Source organism: Pleurodeles waltl, chromosome 1_2 (genome assembly GCF_031143425.1).
Source record: "Pleurodeles waltl isolate 20211129_DDA chromosome 1_2, aPleWal1.hap1.20221129, whole genome shotgun sequence".
NCBI lineage: Eukaryota > Metazoa > Chordata > Amphibia > Caudata > Salamandridae > Pleurodeles > Pleurodeles waltl.
In genome coordinates, this window is record NC_090437.1 from 885,168,950 (window position 1) to 885,188,162 (window position 19,213).

Sequence of the window (19,213 nt, forward strand, 5' to 3'; positions counted from 1 at the left end):
GTAATTTTTCTACATTACCTCGTATACCTTGGCTCACGTGATTATATTATTGGTGAGGAACATACACTCCATACCTTCCATCTTTCTCAATACCTTAATCTCTAGTTATACCATTATATTTCAGCTTTTTCGTTTGACTGATCGGAAATGAGTACAGTACCCATCATTCTAACATCTCTGGTAGGTTTATTAATCCAAATAGCGTCTTGGACCATCTTCTTACCTTTTCATTTGTTTTGGATACGGGATCCCTTGTCCACATCCTTCAGTTGTGGTTCTAACATACTCACACACACTGATTGCATGTTCACCTTAGCAGTATGTTCTGGCACTAATATGACTCACTTTGGTGATACAAGTGGCTCCTTGGGAACAATTACAAAATGGCACCCTTTCTCACCTATGCACCATGAAGGGAGAAAACAAACACATTTTTTTCATGTTCGGTAATTGAGTTTCCTCTGGCTCTGGCTCTGTCATGTCCTTATACATTTGCTAACTGTGCTTTTCAATAAGTAAACATACTAATTTCTTTGCAGCCTTGAAAAAGTCACTATGTGATGAAACACGTGTTGGCTGCCATTACAAAGATTGACTACGTGTGGCTGTTATTGTAAAGATTGACTACGAGCTGTTACCTTATGGACTGACTAAATGGGAACAAACTAAACTCAAGGAGGACTTTCTTTATATAAATACATCACAAGGTTGTTACTTAAGAGAATCTTTGTTGGAATTTCTTCAAAGACTAAATGCATTAAATATTTGACTCTTGAATAACGAATAATTACTGTTTACACATATTTTCTGGAGTGCTGTGGTCTTTAGCAAATATTTATACGTTGTGTATGCTCTGTGACACATATAGTGTTGTCTATAGGTAGAGGACATCAATGACCACATAGCACCATAACATACGTTCTTAGCTGATTATTGGAAACACATGGGAAGTGCTTGTAGGTTACTATTACTACTTTTGCTTTATTTATGTTCATTTAGATAATATATTTGTCCTCATCCTGATAATCATGGATCATCTGGGCGAGAGAGGCCCTCAGCTTTTCTAGGACTGCGGTCAAGATCTCGCAGGCAGTATTCCAGAAAGCGTGTGTGTGTGTGTGTGTGTGTGTGTGTAACGGCCCAGCAGAAAAAACAACATTTGCATTGCGGTCATAATGTCTCTCTTTATAAGGATCACTTTGTGTCCTTATACGGAAGTGTTCTGACAGGATATACCTGTTGAGGGGCCAGAGGTCCAGTACTGGTTTTATGGACCTTTCCTTTTTGGTGCTGAGAAACTATAGGGCGCACAAACCCTTGCTATGTTACTGAGGGGGAACTGGCTTTATGGCACTCTTGAGAATGACCGCCTCAATCTCCTTTTAAAGAGGTCCCCGTGTTCTGGGCTGAATGTGTATTTGTGGGGTGGGCTGTTTCGTGGGGTTGAGGTGAGTTTGAGGCAATACTCTTCTCCTGTGACGGAGCAAACCTACAGACAGGGGTAATCTCTTCCCAGTAGGGAAGAAATCCCTAAAGGTCTCCTCATCACAGGTTTTGTGTGAGTAGTGGTAGTAGTGGGATGGTGGGGGGTGTAAAGGGGTAAGTCACTGTTTAGAGGTAGAGGCCCCCTTGAATGGAGTGCCTCTGCATCTGGAGCTGTTACACCAGAAGGAACCCTCTGTATAATCACTGCGGCCTCACTGGTGGTAGCCCTGCTGCTGACGCAGATAGGACTGGAATTGGTCAGGGGAGGGTGTCTTGGGAGTGTCTCCATCTTGCAGCCTCCAAAAGGAGCCCCTGGCTGATGGTGACTTAGTCCTCCTTCTCCATGTGTTTTGGACTATGAAGAGTTGGGGTCAGAGCCAATGACTTCTGGGCTGGGTTGATGGGTGGGGACACCTGTGGAACCTGCATCCTACTTTTCTTCAACACTGAGCAGGTCAGCCAACTTCGCTTACGATGTTTGCCTTTTCCTTGATGGATAATTTTATCTTGAGGCAGGCCCAGCATCTGTCTCTCCATGGTTGAAGGCTCATTCTGTACCCAACGGCAAGGCAGGAGGTGCGGATGGAGTCATCAAGACACAAATTGCAGATCTTGTTTGGGTCAGTCCAGAGATACCTTGTGTGGGACTGAGGGAATTTCCTGAAGGGCATTACATCACCCTCTATGCTTCTTCATTCTTCGGAGTCGATACGGAAGAGAATAAGCCCAAAAGGTGTGGACACCCTGAGGGTCAGGGAATAGGCCTTATGCAACAGTTTCCGAAGTGCGCTGGGGAAGAAGAAGGAATGACAGACAAGGGTTTCTCCGATGACAGGATAGAAGTAGATAAGGCCCCAGGAACGTCCAAAGTGTGAAGTCCGAGAGTTGTGTTGAAACACATCCAAACACAATGGCTGAGAAAAACGACAAGGAAGCCGATGCCCATGCACATTGACTATCACTGTATCTTGTGACTCGATGGACTTCTTTGAACAAAAACAAGTTGCAAGTGTCCAAGACTGGATTTCAGAAGTATGCATAGCATGTGTATCTATAGCCACATTTGTTATGAACCTGGGGCTGGTCAACGCGTTTTGGCTCAAGGTCAAAAGCAGCCATAAGTGTGTGTCTCTGGTATGGGCAAGAGTAGTGACTGGTCAGTGAGTTGTTTTATGCTTCTCCTCCATTTCCAAACGTTCACAGATCCTGTAGCATGGTGACCCTAATACTAAAGTCTTATATGGTCTCACTTATTTATAGTATAATCATAATTTTTTTTTTTTATTTTTTTTTTTACATTAAATGATTTTTCTTTATGTTTGAAGTGCAGTATGATGTAACAGCAACCACTAGACACCCTAGAAAATGTAACATGGAATTTATAAAGGATGTATGTCCCACACTAGCTTCAATACAAGACCATGCCAGATAATGTTAGAATGTGCTTCAATACAAGACCATGACAGATAATGATACAATGTAAAGCTTTGATATACCAGAGTAGTATCTCATGTATAAGCCCCCACCTGACCAGTAATAATATATGTGTTCTGTAGATTGCTCTAATGTAGATATAAGATGACAATCTTTGTCAGGGAATTATGTCTGCGTCTCTGCAGCACTACTAAAGTCAATAAACAGGTACCTGTAAATAAAGTAATTTTTTGCAAACATTAACTGTCCAAAAGAAAGTGTTTAGCCACTATAGACATGTAAGACGCCAACAAACCTACATCACTCTACCATCAATAAAATTTAGAATACTGAGGTTTCTCTTATAGACATATTTTAAAAAAGTATTGTGAAATAAATGTTTTTACTTGTAGCTGGTTATAATGTTTGAGAAGTTATCCAAGGCAATATCCAACTCAGTGATGTCTCTTGGGGATCTCTTTGCACCATCAGGACACCAAATTTTCAAAGAAACATTACCTTGAAATGGAAGAAAATATTTTGTTAAATGGTTTTAATGTAACATCACAAAAATAAAAATGTATTGCATCGCAAGTCTTTTTCAGTTTTAGGACCAGTGATACCTACATTGTTCAACTGCTCTGTATTAGAGAGAGAGAGGTCTCTGGGACCCTAATAAAGGCCGTCTACATCTGAAATAACTGGGGTTGGATGTTGATATCAAGGACTGTGTAAAAGATGATTGTGTTTTAAATGTTGGAAGACAATAAAAAATAAAATTGTCTAAAAATTCTAAGGATACCGAGTCCCGAATTCAAAGAACAAGAGAAGACAGTGGATGCAGTAGCACATAGATAGCATTTTGTCCAGAACAGGCATATCATGAGCTTCTGAAAGGGTTCTACATGGAGGATTAGCAAAGTGGACAAAACACCAAGTACCTCTAGGAGGAAATAAGACACATACAGTGCAGGATTATATCACCTAACATTTGTTATCCATCCAAAGCAGCTGCTCTCAAATTTCTTCAAAAGAACAGGGGTTTTAATGCAAAAAGTAAACATCTTGTGGTAGAATGTTCTTAGCTTTCATATACACATGGAGAGAAATGAGGCGCAAATAAAAGACTGATGGAATATGTACCCTGGAATTTGTATGTGCGCACAATGATAGAATTAATAACACAGAAAATGTTTTATTTAAATGAGGGCATAGTACATTCTTGAAGGAGAATTCCCAGTAGAAAATATTTTAATTCTCTATACTGACGAAATACAAGATGGCAAGGAGAAAAGCATGAAACAAAATGCTTGTGTTAACTATTAGGCGAATTAGAAACATCTTTATTTTCCACATAATATCCACCTGAGTTAAGGTGTGACCTGGTTAGCCATAAGGAAAGCTGAGTAAAATATATCTGTACATATGTAAGTAGGCTTAGAGAACTATAACCTAGACATGTTCCTTCTTCATCATGTTTTCAAAGTTTTGAGGTCCTTATATATGATTGTACACTGCAGACAGGTTTTATAGAAGAGGGGATGTCAAATATTAATACATTTATCAGGACTCTTCATAGAGCATCAGAGATTGCCCTTTTCTGGTTAAAGCACATGAAGAGGCTCTTTAAAAAAAAAAACTAAGATGATTCCAGGGTTTAATAACAATAATACTTGTCAAAAGGATGCAAGATAGCAAAAAGACACAATCCATTCATAACAGGGACTTTCCAAACTTTACTTGCCCGTCTTCGTCCCAATTAAATTGAATCCCTTTCTTCAGGATTAGTCTTCAGACTTCTGGGCAGGAAAATCTGTTATGTAGTTAGACATGTATTCTACCAAACCTACGAAGAATTGAGTGCCTCCTTATAGGACAGCAGAGGGGCTCTTTACTGCCTCCACAAAATCAACCTTCAATTTAAATCTATCTTTGGAATTAGTGCAGCCGAGGTAACCGACAGAGCCCACACCAATCTAACACTTTACCAACCTGACAGGGAAACCTGTTTAAGTGTGGCCAACAACTTCATCAAAGTCATGATCAGTTTTGGATGCACCGTAAATCAGGATGTCATCCTGAAAGCACATGATGTTACTGTAATTTCTCAAAATGAGCATCCTGCAGAACCTCTAAGCGTCAAAAGATGCGATGTGACTTGGGGTCTGGATACTGTTCAACATGATGGTAGTCAATACCAATGAAGCGGTTAGCTTCCCAAATCTGGACCAGCATTTCAATAAGTCTAGGGAGGGGCTATCTATCCAAATGTTTTCATTAAGATCCCTCATGTCCACATGAAGGAGGAGGATACCCTTGCCGTTAGCATTAGGGGCTACCAGTAATGGGGTAGCCACTCTGAGTTCTCAATAGGCTCTATGAGACATTGTGTTATCAGCTTATTGATTTCATCTCATGAACGTCCTTCATCAGAAGTGTGATAAAGTGTGCCTTATGCACAACAAGCTTAGTGTTAAATTTTTGTCTGAGTGTTTGCTCGAAGTTTGTAAGGAGGACTAATTTCCTTTATAAAAGTTCAGGAAATTCTTTGCATATTTCCCTTCAAGCGAATGATCTTGCCACCAAAGGGACATGCTCTGCTTTGTGAGGATCTAGCTTTATTCCCAGCTTTTTCTGGTGTCTTCATCCTTATACAGTATATTAGATCAATGTTTGGCTATTTACACCATCTCAATGGTGGAATAACCTTTACAAGTAAGCATTTTAACCATACCTACCAGGTGGATGGGGTATTTATTATAAAATGCTGGTTTAATTCAAGCAGATTCAATAGCATAATCCTTCCCACCAAATCCTTCTTGAAATAAATTGTCATATATCAGGGTAAAAGGTGAACAAGAGTCCAAAATGACAGTAACAACTTCCCCATGAAGTCTAATGTCACGGGAGGGGTCACTAGTGCAACTTTCAACACCATCTTCCTCATCTCCTCATGCAAAGACTCAATAGTTTGAAAATTGTTTTAAGTTCTGACTCTTTACATCAAGGCTAAGGGCCCTCTTTTATTACATTTCCTGAATATCGTACTGTGAGCAAGGAATTTGGGATTATTAGCAAGATGGCTGTTAGTCACACATCTGATGCATTTGAAGTTTGGAATTGTCAGGTGTAACTTCGATTTAGAAGACTGCAATTCGTCTTTGCACTGCACTTCACTGCAATTCTTTTTTCTCAAGGTCTCTCATGTACTGTACCATTTCTGCTGTCATTTTCACTTCCTTGAAGCGATCTGTAATGTGTTCAATGCACTTTGTAAGGTCTATGGTGACCTTCAATTTGAGATTACAAGCTAAGAGTTTTTCTTGTATTTGAGGATTGTTGGTGCACCCTGATCAAAGAATCACGCAGCAGCCCAAATGTGTATATGCTACATTTCCATTCCTTCCTTGTGCGTTCCTCAAACATGTGTGCTTCTACTAGACCACAATGAACTTCCCACCAAAATGTTCTTACAGTTATCTAAAGATCAGTTACACATCCATTTTACCTCAATTATTTCCTTCTCCAATTGCAATGTGGTATGAAGGAGACTGTGACATATTGACAGCTGCCATGGTTATAAAAATGAATGTTATGGAAGTCAAGACCCCCACTCACTGTCTGGTCTTGGGCTCAGGGAGCATCCCCCTGTAGCAGTCTGGGACACACTTCTTGAGTGGCTAACAACTACTGTGGCTGATAATATTCCACCCTGAGATTGTTACAACAGCATCCATCATAAATCAGCTACATTCCCTATTTATGAGTAGCCCTTTAAACTGTATATCCTAACACGTGGCCTGATAGCTTAATGCTTTATCCTTATTAAAAGTTCTTCACACCACAAGACGTTACCCCGACTCAACAATTCCGCTTGACTCCCCTTTAGCACTGATTATACTTGGCCTCCCCTCCACACTTACCCACACAGTTCATACCCTATGTAGTGCATCAAAACTGTTGCCTCTTCAGTCCTAACTGTCTTGGTATCAAACGACAGGGTACTGAAACCACTCGCACCCATGTTGCCCGAAACATCAGCAGCTCGGAACATTATGCCAGGGACTTATCACCATAGAATAAAATGCACATACATTAATGCTGTAACTATTACATTCGTTCTTGATTATAAGTATTTCTTAAGAGAATAGCAATATGACAAAATGAAAATAAAGTTTTGTTTTAACAAACTATAAAGATGAAGGTTTGCAGGGAGAAGCAAAATAGCTATAAGTGTCTGGAATGAAACAGGAAAGGATACTGCAGTACTGTAAACTGGAGAAATTATCTTAAACAGTGAGCAGTGGTTGTATAGGCGTGTTCTTGAGAAGTGTATCAGCTCTCAGATTAAGCTGAGCAGATGGATAAAGCAGAATGGCAATTTAGAATAATTGTAACTTAACACACAGAAGACTTTCAGTGGTACTGAATAATGCTTGGAGCCTCACTAAGTAGGCAGAATGGGAAAACACCTTCATAGACCAAGCTGATAGCAGAGAGAATGTGGGACACCAATCAGGAAGTGAGGTTCTCAGGCAGCAGGACTAGGCTCAGCAGTGCAACATTTTAATTGAGACATGACTGGGGCATTGCTTCGTCGTAGCCCTGCATCAGTTCCATCGGTGGAGGAGGTGATATCAACCAAAGGACCCTTCACTTGCCTACACTGCCTTTTCTCCTGCAACGTGGACCCACCTGCGCACACTAATGCTTGCACTGCACCCACACAGAAGACTACGAACAACCAAGCACCACTAAAGTGCATCCTGCTAAATGCCCACTTCTTATGCAAACACGCCGCAGAAATATGAGACACCCACCACCAGGACGTCGCCTTCATCATGAAACATGGCTAACACCCTCCTCAAACCCTGACATCACCACGGTAACCCCTGACGGCTACAAAATAATACACAGAGACCGCACCTACAAACATGGTGGGGGCATCAACATCATCTTCAAGGAAACCATCCAAAGCACTAACACTGACGACGACCTTATGCCCCTCATGGAGCACCTCAACTTCTGACTCCAGACCGTTGCCAACACCATGACACGAAGCACCCTCGGCATACAGAACTCCGGGACCACTGAGATGCCATCACCAGTCTCATCGCCTCCCTCGCCATTGACTCCCTCCACTACATCCTACTGGGTGATCTCAATTTCCACCTTAACGACCCCAATGACACCAGCTCCAGTTTCCTTATAGAGAACCTCAGCAACATCGGCCTCACCCAACTGGTCATATTCACTGCTAGAAACAGAATAAATTTCACCCATGTGACTAAACTCACCTGGACCGACCACGTCATTGTCCACTTTACCATCTCCAATTCCCGGCACACCACTTCCAAGCACCTCAGCACCCCCCACCAAAGCTGGGGCAAGGTAACTAAAACCCTACGGCACAGGCCCTAGACACCGCAAAACCTGAGCCCACGACAGACTTCGATCTCAACCAAGCCATCCAAAACCTCACCACCTGGATCACCAAATCCACTGACAGTCATTCTGAAACCAGCTAAAACCAACAACACCTCCAATGCAACAAGATGGAATACTCCGGAGCTCAAACTCCAACATGACTTCCACCAACTCGAGAAACAATGGCGCGTGACCAAGGACCCCTCCAACCCAGCCACCTACAAGGCAGCCCTCAACAACTACTACCACCACATCAAGGCAGCAAACACAGCAGCAATTACTGCCTGCATCTACACCGCAGCCAACCATACAAAAGAACTCTTCAGAATCATCAAGGAATTCTCTAATACAATAGCCACAGAGACCACCAATCCCAGGAACTCTGCATCACCTCCTCAGACTACTTCCACAGCAAGATCACCACCAAATACAACAATTTTGACCCCCAACCCTCCACCTCCAGCCTAGACATCTCTCAAGCAAAGAACACCAGTAACACAACAATCTCATGGTCCCAGATTACCACACAGACCACCACAGCCATCTTGTCATCCATCCATTCTGGGGCACCCACCGACCCCTGCTCCCACCGGCTGTTCAACCGCGGAGCCAAAACAATTACAACGGAACTAACCTGCATCCTCAACACCTCCATCTCCAAGGCAACCTTCCCAGACGAATGGAAGCATGCAAATGTCAGACCCCTCTGAAAGAAACCCTGCGCTGACCCCAGCGACATAAAAAACTGCAGACCGATCTCCCTGTTCCCCTTCCAGGCCAAAGTGCTCGAGAAAGCCATCAGCCAACAGCTCACCAACAACCTCGGACACAACCACCTTCTTGACGCCACACAATCAGGATTCCTGGCCAACCACAGCACGGAGAATGCACTGATCGCAGTCACAGACGACATCAGGACCCTCTATGACCAGGGAGAGTCAGCAGCTCTAATCCTTCTGGACCTCTCCTCAGCGTTCAATACAGTCTCCCACCACACTCTCCTCAACAGACTCCACAACATAGGCATTTAACAAAACACCCTTAAGTGGGTCGCCTTTTTCCTCTCAGGCCGCACACAAAGCATCTGCCTTCCTCCCTTTATTTGTGCACCCAAGAACATCACCTGCGGCGTACCTTAAGGATCCTCCCTCAGCCCAACCCTGTTCAACATCTACATGACCCTTCTCGCAGACATCGTCAGATCCTATGGACTCAATATAGTCTCCTATTCCAGTAACACTCAACTAATTCTCTCACTCACCGAAGACCCCACAACGCCAAAGACAACTTCCACAACGCCATGACCAACGTAGCAACATGGATGAAAAACATCTTCCTCAAACTAAACACTGACAAAATGGAAGTACTGATCTTTGGGAAAAATACCTCTGTATGGGACCACACTGGTGGCCAGCAGAACTCAGACCAACGCCCTCTTCATCAGACCACTCACGAAATCTCTGCATCATCCTCGACTGCCAATTATCCATGAATCAACATGTAAACTCCGTAACCTCCTCCTGCTTCTATATCCTCTGTATGCTCTGCCAAATCTTCAAATGGATCCCTACCGACACCAGAAACACAGTCATGCACGTCCTCGTCACCAGCCGCCTCGACTATGGCAACGCTCTCTACGCTGGAGTGTCCTTCCAGCTAATAAAAAGACTCCAGACTCTACAGAACACCGCAACCAGACTCATCCTCAACCTCCCCAAGTGCTCAAGCATCACCCCACACCTCAGGAACCTCCACTGGCTCCTCGTCCAGAAGAGATGCCAATTCAAAATCTTCACTCGTATACAAGGCTGTCCACAACCTAGGGCCGTCCTACATCAACCATCGACTTAGCTTCTACGGCCGAGCAAGAAAGCTACGCTCCGCCTCACTAAACCTTGCACACCTGCAGCGGAGGCCACGCCTTCTCCTACACAGCAGCCAAGTCCTAGAACAGCCTGCCCCTCCACCTCTGAACAGCTCCCTCCCTGTCGGACTTCAAAAGAAGACTCAAGACGTGCCTTTTCGACGGAGACACAGCACCCTCAGTGCCCAGGTACCCTTAGGGGTGATAGTGCTGCATTTTACAAATGCTATGATTGATTGATTGAGTGAATGTAAATCAGGATCTCCTCTGGACCCCATTTCACATAACATTTTGAAGCTGATTGCGGATATTGTTGGCCTGGTTTATCAAGATCTGTTCACCACTTTTCTTCATTTGGGTACTTTACCAGAGGATTGGAAGTGAGTCAATGTAATTCCTCTACTCAAAAAGGCCAACACTGAACTGGAATCCCTGGCCAACATTAGACCGGTCTCCCTACTCTCAGCAGCTGCAAAAGACTTGGAAAGACTGATAAATCAACAGCTTACCGCTTTCCTTTTTTAGAACAACTTGCTTCGTCCCTCCCAATTAGGGTTTACAGCTCACCACAGTACTGAGTCTATTCTATTACTGGTTTCTGAGTTTATTAGGTTTACTTTGGACTAGGGCCTCAACGTAGCCTTGGTGCTGCTAGACCTGTCTGCAACACTTAACACAGTTGATCATAACATCTTGCTGCACAGGTTACAACACTTGGGAATGGCGAGCTCGGAGCTTGGCTGGTTGAGTTTATTTTTTTTGGAGCAACATGAACAGGTGATTTGAATGAAACCATACATCTCAGATGCTAAGAAGATGAGGTGAGTAGTGCTGCAAGGTTTCTTCCTAAGTCCCACACTCTTTAATATCCACATGTCCAGTATGGCATATTTGGTGGAATCATTTCACATGTGGATGACACTAAACTCTTGCTAACGTATGACGGGGATTCAATAGAGTCCAAGGAGGTGTTTGCTTGTTGTATGGCTGCAGTGGTGGAGTGGTTGAGGGACAATACATTGCAATGCAACCACGATAAGACTATTGTTTGGTCAAAATCCCCTCCCGAGATGGTCAGCAGCATGACCTAAGACTGTCGTTCCACCAACCCCACCAACAGCGGCGGCTAGAAACTTGGATGTTATGCTTGACACCCAACTTTCATTTGTGGCTCAGGTGCCAGCTGTAGTAAAATCTTGCTTTTGGATTTTCTGCATGCTCAAGAAATTCCTTCATCATGTTCCACATTGTGCTCAGGTAACTGTGGTGAGGACATGGATTCTCTAAAGGCTGGACTAGGCCAATGTTCTTTATTTGGCTCTTCCTGTTTACCGGACCCAACAGTTACAAGTGATGAAGACCTTGGCAGTCTGCCTATTGTTTAAAATTTCGAGGTGCTCCGCAGTGTCCCCATTTCGGGAAAAACTTCACTGGGTGTCTGTGCAGCAATGCAAAATTTCTAAGGCTCTGACTATTACACACGTAGCTTTTCACAATAAGGGGCCTATTTACCTCAATGAGAGGATCAAGGAGTGAGACCCGTGCGGTCCAGCAATGCCGGCCTACTTGTGATCCCCCGCTTTAAATGGCAACATAGTCAAGGCTCCTCCTTTACGGTTCTAGCTGCCAAGTTGAGGAACCAACTGCTCACACATATAGGATCTGTTACAGTGGAAGATAAATGTAAAAAGGAGTTGAAAACACTCTTGCTCAAGTATTAGGGATGAGCAGTTTCGGTTAGCCTCAGTTACTTCCTCCTCCAGTACTTGAAGCGCTGGGACACTCTTTTTGAGTAGCTGTGTGCTATAGAAGAACTTTTCATTCATTCATTCATTCATCAGTCATTTTGAGGTTGTGGTGAGGCAGGATAAAAATAATGATGTTCAGGTGCGAAGAACACAGGTTTTTAATGCAACGTTGTAACTGTGCCACACACATTACACAGGGCCTTGCCTCAGATTAACTGCATTGCCCAACAGGCACAGTCGAGTTGTGTTGCAGTCTAAGCACAGTACAAGACACAAGTGTCCTGTGCACACCAGAGACAAGCAGGCTTACTCAACTCACCTACAACATTCAGAAAGGAGCCTCCCCCAGATCAGAAAGGCCTTGCATGGAACCCCTACTGGTAAATGACAGAGCAAGAAAGAGCAAGGGACTGACCGCCAGGTCTCCAGCCGGGCGGGCGGAACGGAGAACCGGCGGTCATAATTCCACAAGGTAAGACCGCCAGCCTCTTGGCGGTCTTACCGCCGGTTCTCCGCATTCCGCCAGGGTCGTAATGACCCCCTAAGTCTCTATGCAGTCCTTCCAACCGGACATCATGTTGAGTCTCCAGAACAGCTAGGAATCAGCAGAGACATGTATGCCTAAATATCTAAAGCTCTATGCTGTAGACTGGAACAAGGATGGTTTTGTCCGGTTTAACTAGTAGGCTTGCTGCTTTTTCAAAGAAGTTGAGTATGTCTGTGAATCTCTGCACTTTTTATCTAGGGCAGTACAGGAGGAGGATCTCATTCACACAGAGGGATACTTCAGCTTCAAACTCAATAGCCCATTACAAGTCTTGTACCAACATGTCACATCTGAGCTACATACCAGGAGCCTTCGGAGACAAGGGAAAACAGTAGGGAAGATAGTGGACATTCCTGCCGTGTGACCGCTTCTGTGTGGAAAGAGGCACATAGCACATTCCTGAATCGGACTTTGCCTACAGGTCTCTGTATATGATTCAGAGGAAAGCTAAAAAGCGAGAACCGTATTACATTTTGTGGAGAATCTGAAATAGGAATTTCCAGTTTGGAGAACTGGATGCTTTCTCAAACTGTACTAAATCAGTGCACTGGGGCGAGACAACTCATGTTCTCTCAACAAACCATCTGCACTTGAAAAATACAGTGTTTCAAGCTACAGTACGGTATAAAGTCGTTCTGGTGTGGATAAATTAGGCAGGAGCTAAGTCGTAGCAGTCTAGTCAACAGTATTTAGGCAAGGAATTTAGGGGGAGACCGCCGGTTTTCCTGTTCTGACCGCGGCTGAACCGCCGTGGTCAGAATGTCCTGAGGAGCACCGCCAGCCTGTTGGCGGTGCTCCCGCATCCCCGGCCCCGGCGGTCCTTGACCGCCGGGGTCGGAATGACCCCCTTAGTCTGTGTGTTAATGAGAGAAATCAGGCAGACAGATGTGCACCAATCTGGGTGTCATCTTAGCTTTAGTATGACTGTGGCAGCCCACAGGTCTGTGGATAAAGAGTCTTCACGCAGGGCTTGACTAAACATATTAAGGATATGTAGGGCCATAACGGAGGTGAACCTTTTATGTAATTATAGTGGGAGGCTATGAGGACCAGGAGTCTTGGGAGCTGGTTTCCAAAATCTCTTCTGAAGTCAGTGGGGGGGCAAGGGTTCTGCCATATTATGGTAAACATCAGTCAGGGTTGAGATTGGAAGTTCTTGGATCAACGTGGGTTTAGCTCTATGGTGTGCCAGTAGATGAGTGGCATAACTATCTTTGTAATGGTCTGTGAAAGCCACAGCTATTGTGTGTGCTTGGTACACTGCTACTACAAAGGAGGCCCAGAGTGATGGAACCACCCGGAAGCCATATTACAGTTTAATAAGTAATAATGAAGCTTGCTTGCTTTGTCCTCTCTGCTGCAATGCTAGCTAAGCAGATACAGTCATATCCAGTGCTAGCAGTTGCAAGGCCAGTCTTGCTGATTCTAGTCAGCGTAGGAGTGCGGTACTTTGGGTAATAACATACACCTGTTCTAATGCTATGAGTTTGGTTTTCAGATTCACCATCTTAAGTACCCTTTTCTCTTGTGTTACTGCTTGATAAGCCATTATCTTCCCCCCAACTACTGCCCTGAAAGCTTCCCACAATATACAGGCAAAAGAAATGGATTGTATGTTTAATTTGAAGTACAACTGTGCCCTCCCATGAGGAGGTCAAAATTGACTAACCACCACAAACCCAGGCACTACACAATGTCACCCCTAGGGTGAAAACATGAGACAGATACCCAGACAGATCCTTGCCATAAGGAAAAACAATTTAGGAGGAATTGGGCAGAATGACCCATGTGTTGCTGAGAAGTAGCTGTTTGTCCTTCAAGCCCATTTGCCATAGCCTATGTACACTGCATAACCCTAGGGTGATTGCCCATTCAGAGAGAGAGAAATATTTCTGTGTGGTTCAGCCATCTAAAGCCATGAGTATCCTGTTATTTGCCCAATGTTGCACTGAATTCTCCCCTAGTGACTATCACACCCTGATGTCAACTAGCACGCCCAGGACCTGAATGAGCAGTGTGTAAACACTCAAGACACTACAAGGGCTTTCATTTGTCATGCAGGTCACTAAAACATACCTTCTTTGTTGATCTTTTCTTACAGTAACAATTTTATTGAGTTTTAATTATACAGAAGGTAATCAGGTTGTCAAGGGTCTAAAGAAGCAGTTTTTTTAAAACAAAAGTAGGACTCTACATCGCAATGCCCAGTCCATGGCAGTTTCTTATCCATTTACTAGAACCAGATACTAATAGTATAGGCATTAAGGAAACCCTCCTTATGCAGATCCTTCATATGTACAGCCACTGGGATTTTGTTAATGCCAGACCAGAAAGCCCGAACCATTTTTTCTCTGCAGATTATGGTCATATGAAGACGCCATCAATACACTAAAGGTGTGGGGTGTAACTGGAAGGAACTGGACTATTAGGCCCTGTTCAAGAGGCGCTAATCGTCTGTCTCATGAATTTTCAAAGGGTGATAATTCCATGGCGCCTGTATCTCTCAACACCATATGTAGGGCCCAGTGTTTTGTGTAGTGAAATCTCTCTTCCTCCTCCAAACGGAAGCCTCTTTTACAGTCCTTGAAGGACTTTACTGTTGCATTTCAAAAGAGATCAGAAACCATAAGGTAATCTTCATTGCACCACGAGCTAAAGGGTCTGAATGTACTGCAGGTGCGAATGCAGGTTTGAAATGTAGGCTTGTATGGAGATGAGAATGCTGTCAAACACAAGTTTTATACTGGAGGTATCCTAGATCTGTAGTAGCATGAATTGAGGGTGCTAAGATAAGCATTTGCTGGCCAGTCACCTTTTGATTCCCACAGGAAGTCCCACAATGTGGGGCCCCATTACTGCTCTGTTCATGTATACACAAATATCTTCAGACACCCTAGTGCTCCACTCTATAGCAGGTTTTCAATTTGGGTAAAGCAAGGCCCACTTCATCTTTGGGCTGATAAAGTTTTAAGAGAGATTCTCTGACACCCCCCTCTCCAAATTTGTTTCAGCATTGCATGATTAACATCTGCAAAAATGCTATTGAGCAGTACAATAGGCAGGGCTTGAAAAGAAAGGATTTGCAGGATTACGTTAATTTTTGATGGTATTTTTTTGCCTACCTATGAAATAGGTAGTGATGTCCATCTTCGTAATTCCTCTTGTAAAGCGGCAATCCTGAGAAGATAATTAGCTTGATACAAGTCCTTAGGATTAGGGGTACTAGAGACACCCACGTATTTAATACATGTTCTGGCCCAATTAAATGGTGTATGGTCTCGGAGGAAGTTAATGTCTGTTTGTGCAACTGTCAGGTGCAAAATATCTGATGTTCTAACATTCATCTTAAACCCTACATCTTCATATTGTTTCAGCCTTTCTTGTAAGTGAGGGAGGGAACTGTCTGCGTATGTTACGAGAACAAGACATCATCAGCTAAGAACATTTTGTATGCTTTGACCAAATTGCAGCCCGGTATGCTTTTGTCTCCCCTAATTTTACTTCTAAGAGGCTCCATAGTGAAAGCGAATAATTCGGGGATAGAAGGTCATCCTAAATGTGTTCCCCTTAATGCTAAGAATTTGGAAAGCCTTCCATTTAATGTTATTTTAGAGGTTGATGCTTTGTAACCGGCAAGAGCCATCACCATAGAATTGAGGTCGAAACTGCTCTTAAGTAGAACTTTAGTCAACAAACTATAGTCCACCCAGTTGAAGCACTTCTCTGTATCTAAGGTCACAAGGATTGCTGATATTCGAAGGTGCTGAAGAAAATGTATGATAAGTCCAAAGTCAAATAATCATGTTTCTTTTCTTGAAATGCTGGTTTATTTTCCAGAAGAATATGAATAATTATTGACAAGTGGGGACTCTTCAAATAGAAACTTTTTAACTGTCCCCTCCCCATACCACCATTACTGCCCTGAGGAGACGAGGAGAAGGAATAGCTCTACATACTAGTTCTGCATTACGTCGTTTCACCTCAAGGCAGTTTCTATATTGGTGCCTTGCTCTTAGCAATGGCCATTACCCCAATACAACTGCCTCACAATACTGACATGAAGGCATCCTACAGCCCCACCTGCAACACTTCTCCATTGTCATTACTGCAGAAATATTCCTGAATTTGTGTGCACAGTCCACTCTTCAGTGTAAGGTTGCTCAATTATGAGGGATGTAGGAACCTTCTTCTGTTATGTTTAGGGCTGCACGGCCAATCCAATTAAATGACTTGGTCCTATAGAGAGTGGCCCAGTTTATGAGTGTATGATAATAGAAATTAGGTCATTGCTAATCCGCACATGGTCAATTCCTGAGCCTGTCCTATGGACATGTGAGAAAAAGTGTATTCTAAGAGATTCTTATGCTACTCTTGCCAACTATCGTGAAGACCAAGTTCCTTCTCAGACTGAATTTAAAAGGCCCTAGAATTATAATGTTTCTTTTAGCAAATTTCGCTGCTGTGTCCATAAGGCTATACAAGAATGGATCTTGGCCAGTGTTAGAGGCTTTGGCAGTTATGACTGTGATACATTTCCCCTCGAAAGGAAACTCCCCCCACAGGATTCCCTCTTGGGCCACTAAGTGGCTAGCAACTGCACCGCTGGAGTGGGACAAAGTGGTTATTATGCCATCCCACGGGACCATCCACAGCCCATCTGGAGTTTCTCTCTGATGTCTAAACCTGTATAGCCTTAAACTAGTAAGATTAAAATTATCATCCTAGAAGCTTTGATTCAAACTCTGATAGACATCCAACAAGAGCGCTGGTGGAACAACACAATCCACCACCACCCCTCCCATCACCCATTCCTTTGTGGAGCTCCAATTGCCCAATATCATTTGGTCTTTAGTATCAGCTGTGTCTCTTTTCAAGATCTTCTTTGAGGTTTCACTACTTTTTAATGCTGGGATGTGGGGCTCCTCCATTCCCCTCTCTCAGGATGGGGTTCCTATCCCTGATCCCCCAGCACTGGCTTTTTCAGGTTCATCTTTCAACTGCAAGCCTGGGATCTGTGCTGACTCTGTTAGGTTTATTATCTGATGTTTCTTGTTTCGAATTTCAAAGCAGTACCCAATGGGAACAATCAATGAAGCTGTATTTTTTATTTTCAGTAACAGATCTAAATTATTGAAGACGTGTTAAGGTCCAAGGGGCAATATCTTGGAAGAATGAACATTCTTAGTCTTTATAAACGACACAATCTCGGTCACAGGCCGCTTTCAGTACATGGTTTGGAAGTCTTGCAATTTCACCTCAACATCTCTAGGAGGTATGGATCATCTTGAGTCCATGGCCTGACACGACTATTTGGGTACCTCATGGGGACACGCACTGATACTCGTAATGCATTAACACAGAAGGTGTGCAGCACACGGCCGCACACACATTGCCACGTTCCAAGAAATGCAACTTATGGCCGGGAACTCCAGAAAGTTCAGGCCAAATGGAGGGGACTCGTTTATGGCACAACCTCATAGGCGTTTGGTCCGGGGTGTGCTCATATGGATTGCACCAGGGATCCAATACATAGCAGAATGATGAAGAGGAGATGCAGGCGGTAGATAGGTGATACTAGAGGGCCAATTAGATGGGGAGACAATGTGGGGATCTATGCACACAATTCCAGTCAAAAGGAATTCCTTGAAGCGCTCCCCCCTGACTTTTTCACGATCCGCATGCCCAAGGACTTTGGGGTGGAGACTTCAATTATGTGCCCAATGTGCTCTGGGACCGCTATACTCACCCACAGTGGGACACGACGGGTGCTCAGATGACGCAACATTTCTGAACTTTGCGTGAATACTCATTCTATTCTCTGGTTCACGATCTCCATACCGGCTCAATTTAATTCTCTGCACTGACTAATTGGGCCCCTTGGTTACCCAATCAGAATCCCTGGCCCAAACACTATCAGACCATTGCCCACTGCAGGTTGCACTGCAATGGGGTAGATCGCGTATGCTGATTCCTACCTGGCGCCTCCAAACTGAAGCACTGTCAGTTCCTCCCTTCAGGGAAGGCCTCATGGCATGCATCACCCATTACTTTGACTTTAACAAGAGATCCACTTCCCTCAAGTCCATAGAATGGGATGCACACTAAGTGGTGATAAGGGGTTATTGCATGGCTGCCACCTGGGAAGTCCGACAGACACCTCCGGCCAAATTACTAGCAGCGGAAAGGGAACTATGCCCCTTAGCGAGAGCAGTAGCTGCCCATGACAGCTTCCAACGCTTACATCAACAGTAAGGGGAAAAGTAGACAAGATGGGACGACATAACTACAAACACTGGCTGACTATGATGCACACAGAAGGTGGCTTATCGGGCAGACTATTAGCGTGGTTAGTAGAGAGAGATCAGCAGTGCAATGCAATTGGTGCCATACAGCGTGATGATGGCTCCTTGGCTTCCACAAAGGCTGATATCAATGATGCATTCCATGATTACTATCGTACTCTGTACGGCGTTGTAGATGCCCCGGCCCCAACCTGTTACGTGGATTCATGACTGGAATCCCATTACTACACCTATCCTCACTTCAGAAGGTCACCCTGAATTAACCCTTTCGACAGGAGGAGGTTACAGCGTCCGTAGCCAAATAGCCTGTAATAAGACCCCAGGTATAGACGGGCTGCCAGTTGAATATTATGCCACGTTCTCTGCCCTGCTCACACAGCCCCTTATGGAGGTGTTTGATGAAGCTAGGTTGTGTGGCCAGCTACTA

At 44.0% G+C, this 19,213-nt stretch overlaps 1 protein-coding gene across 3 annotated transcripts in view; it reads right to left on the reverse strand.

The window, feature by feature from the left end:
- Positions 1–19,213, reverse strand: part of CENPU (centromere protein U) — a 427,790-nt gene that overhangs the window by 117,440 nt on the left and 291,137 nt on the right. For all 3 annotated transcript variants that reach the window (XM_069199521.1, XM_069199511.1, XM_069199530.1), the window contains one exon: positions 3,306–3,417. In XM_069199521.1, the coding sequence (XP_069055622.1) occupies positions 3,306–3,417 (112 nt within the window). The remainder of the gene's footprint in view (positions 1–3,305; positions 3,418–19,213) is intronic.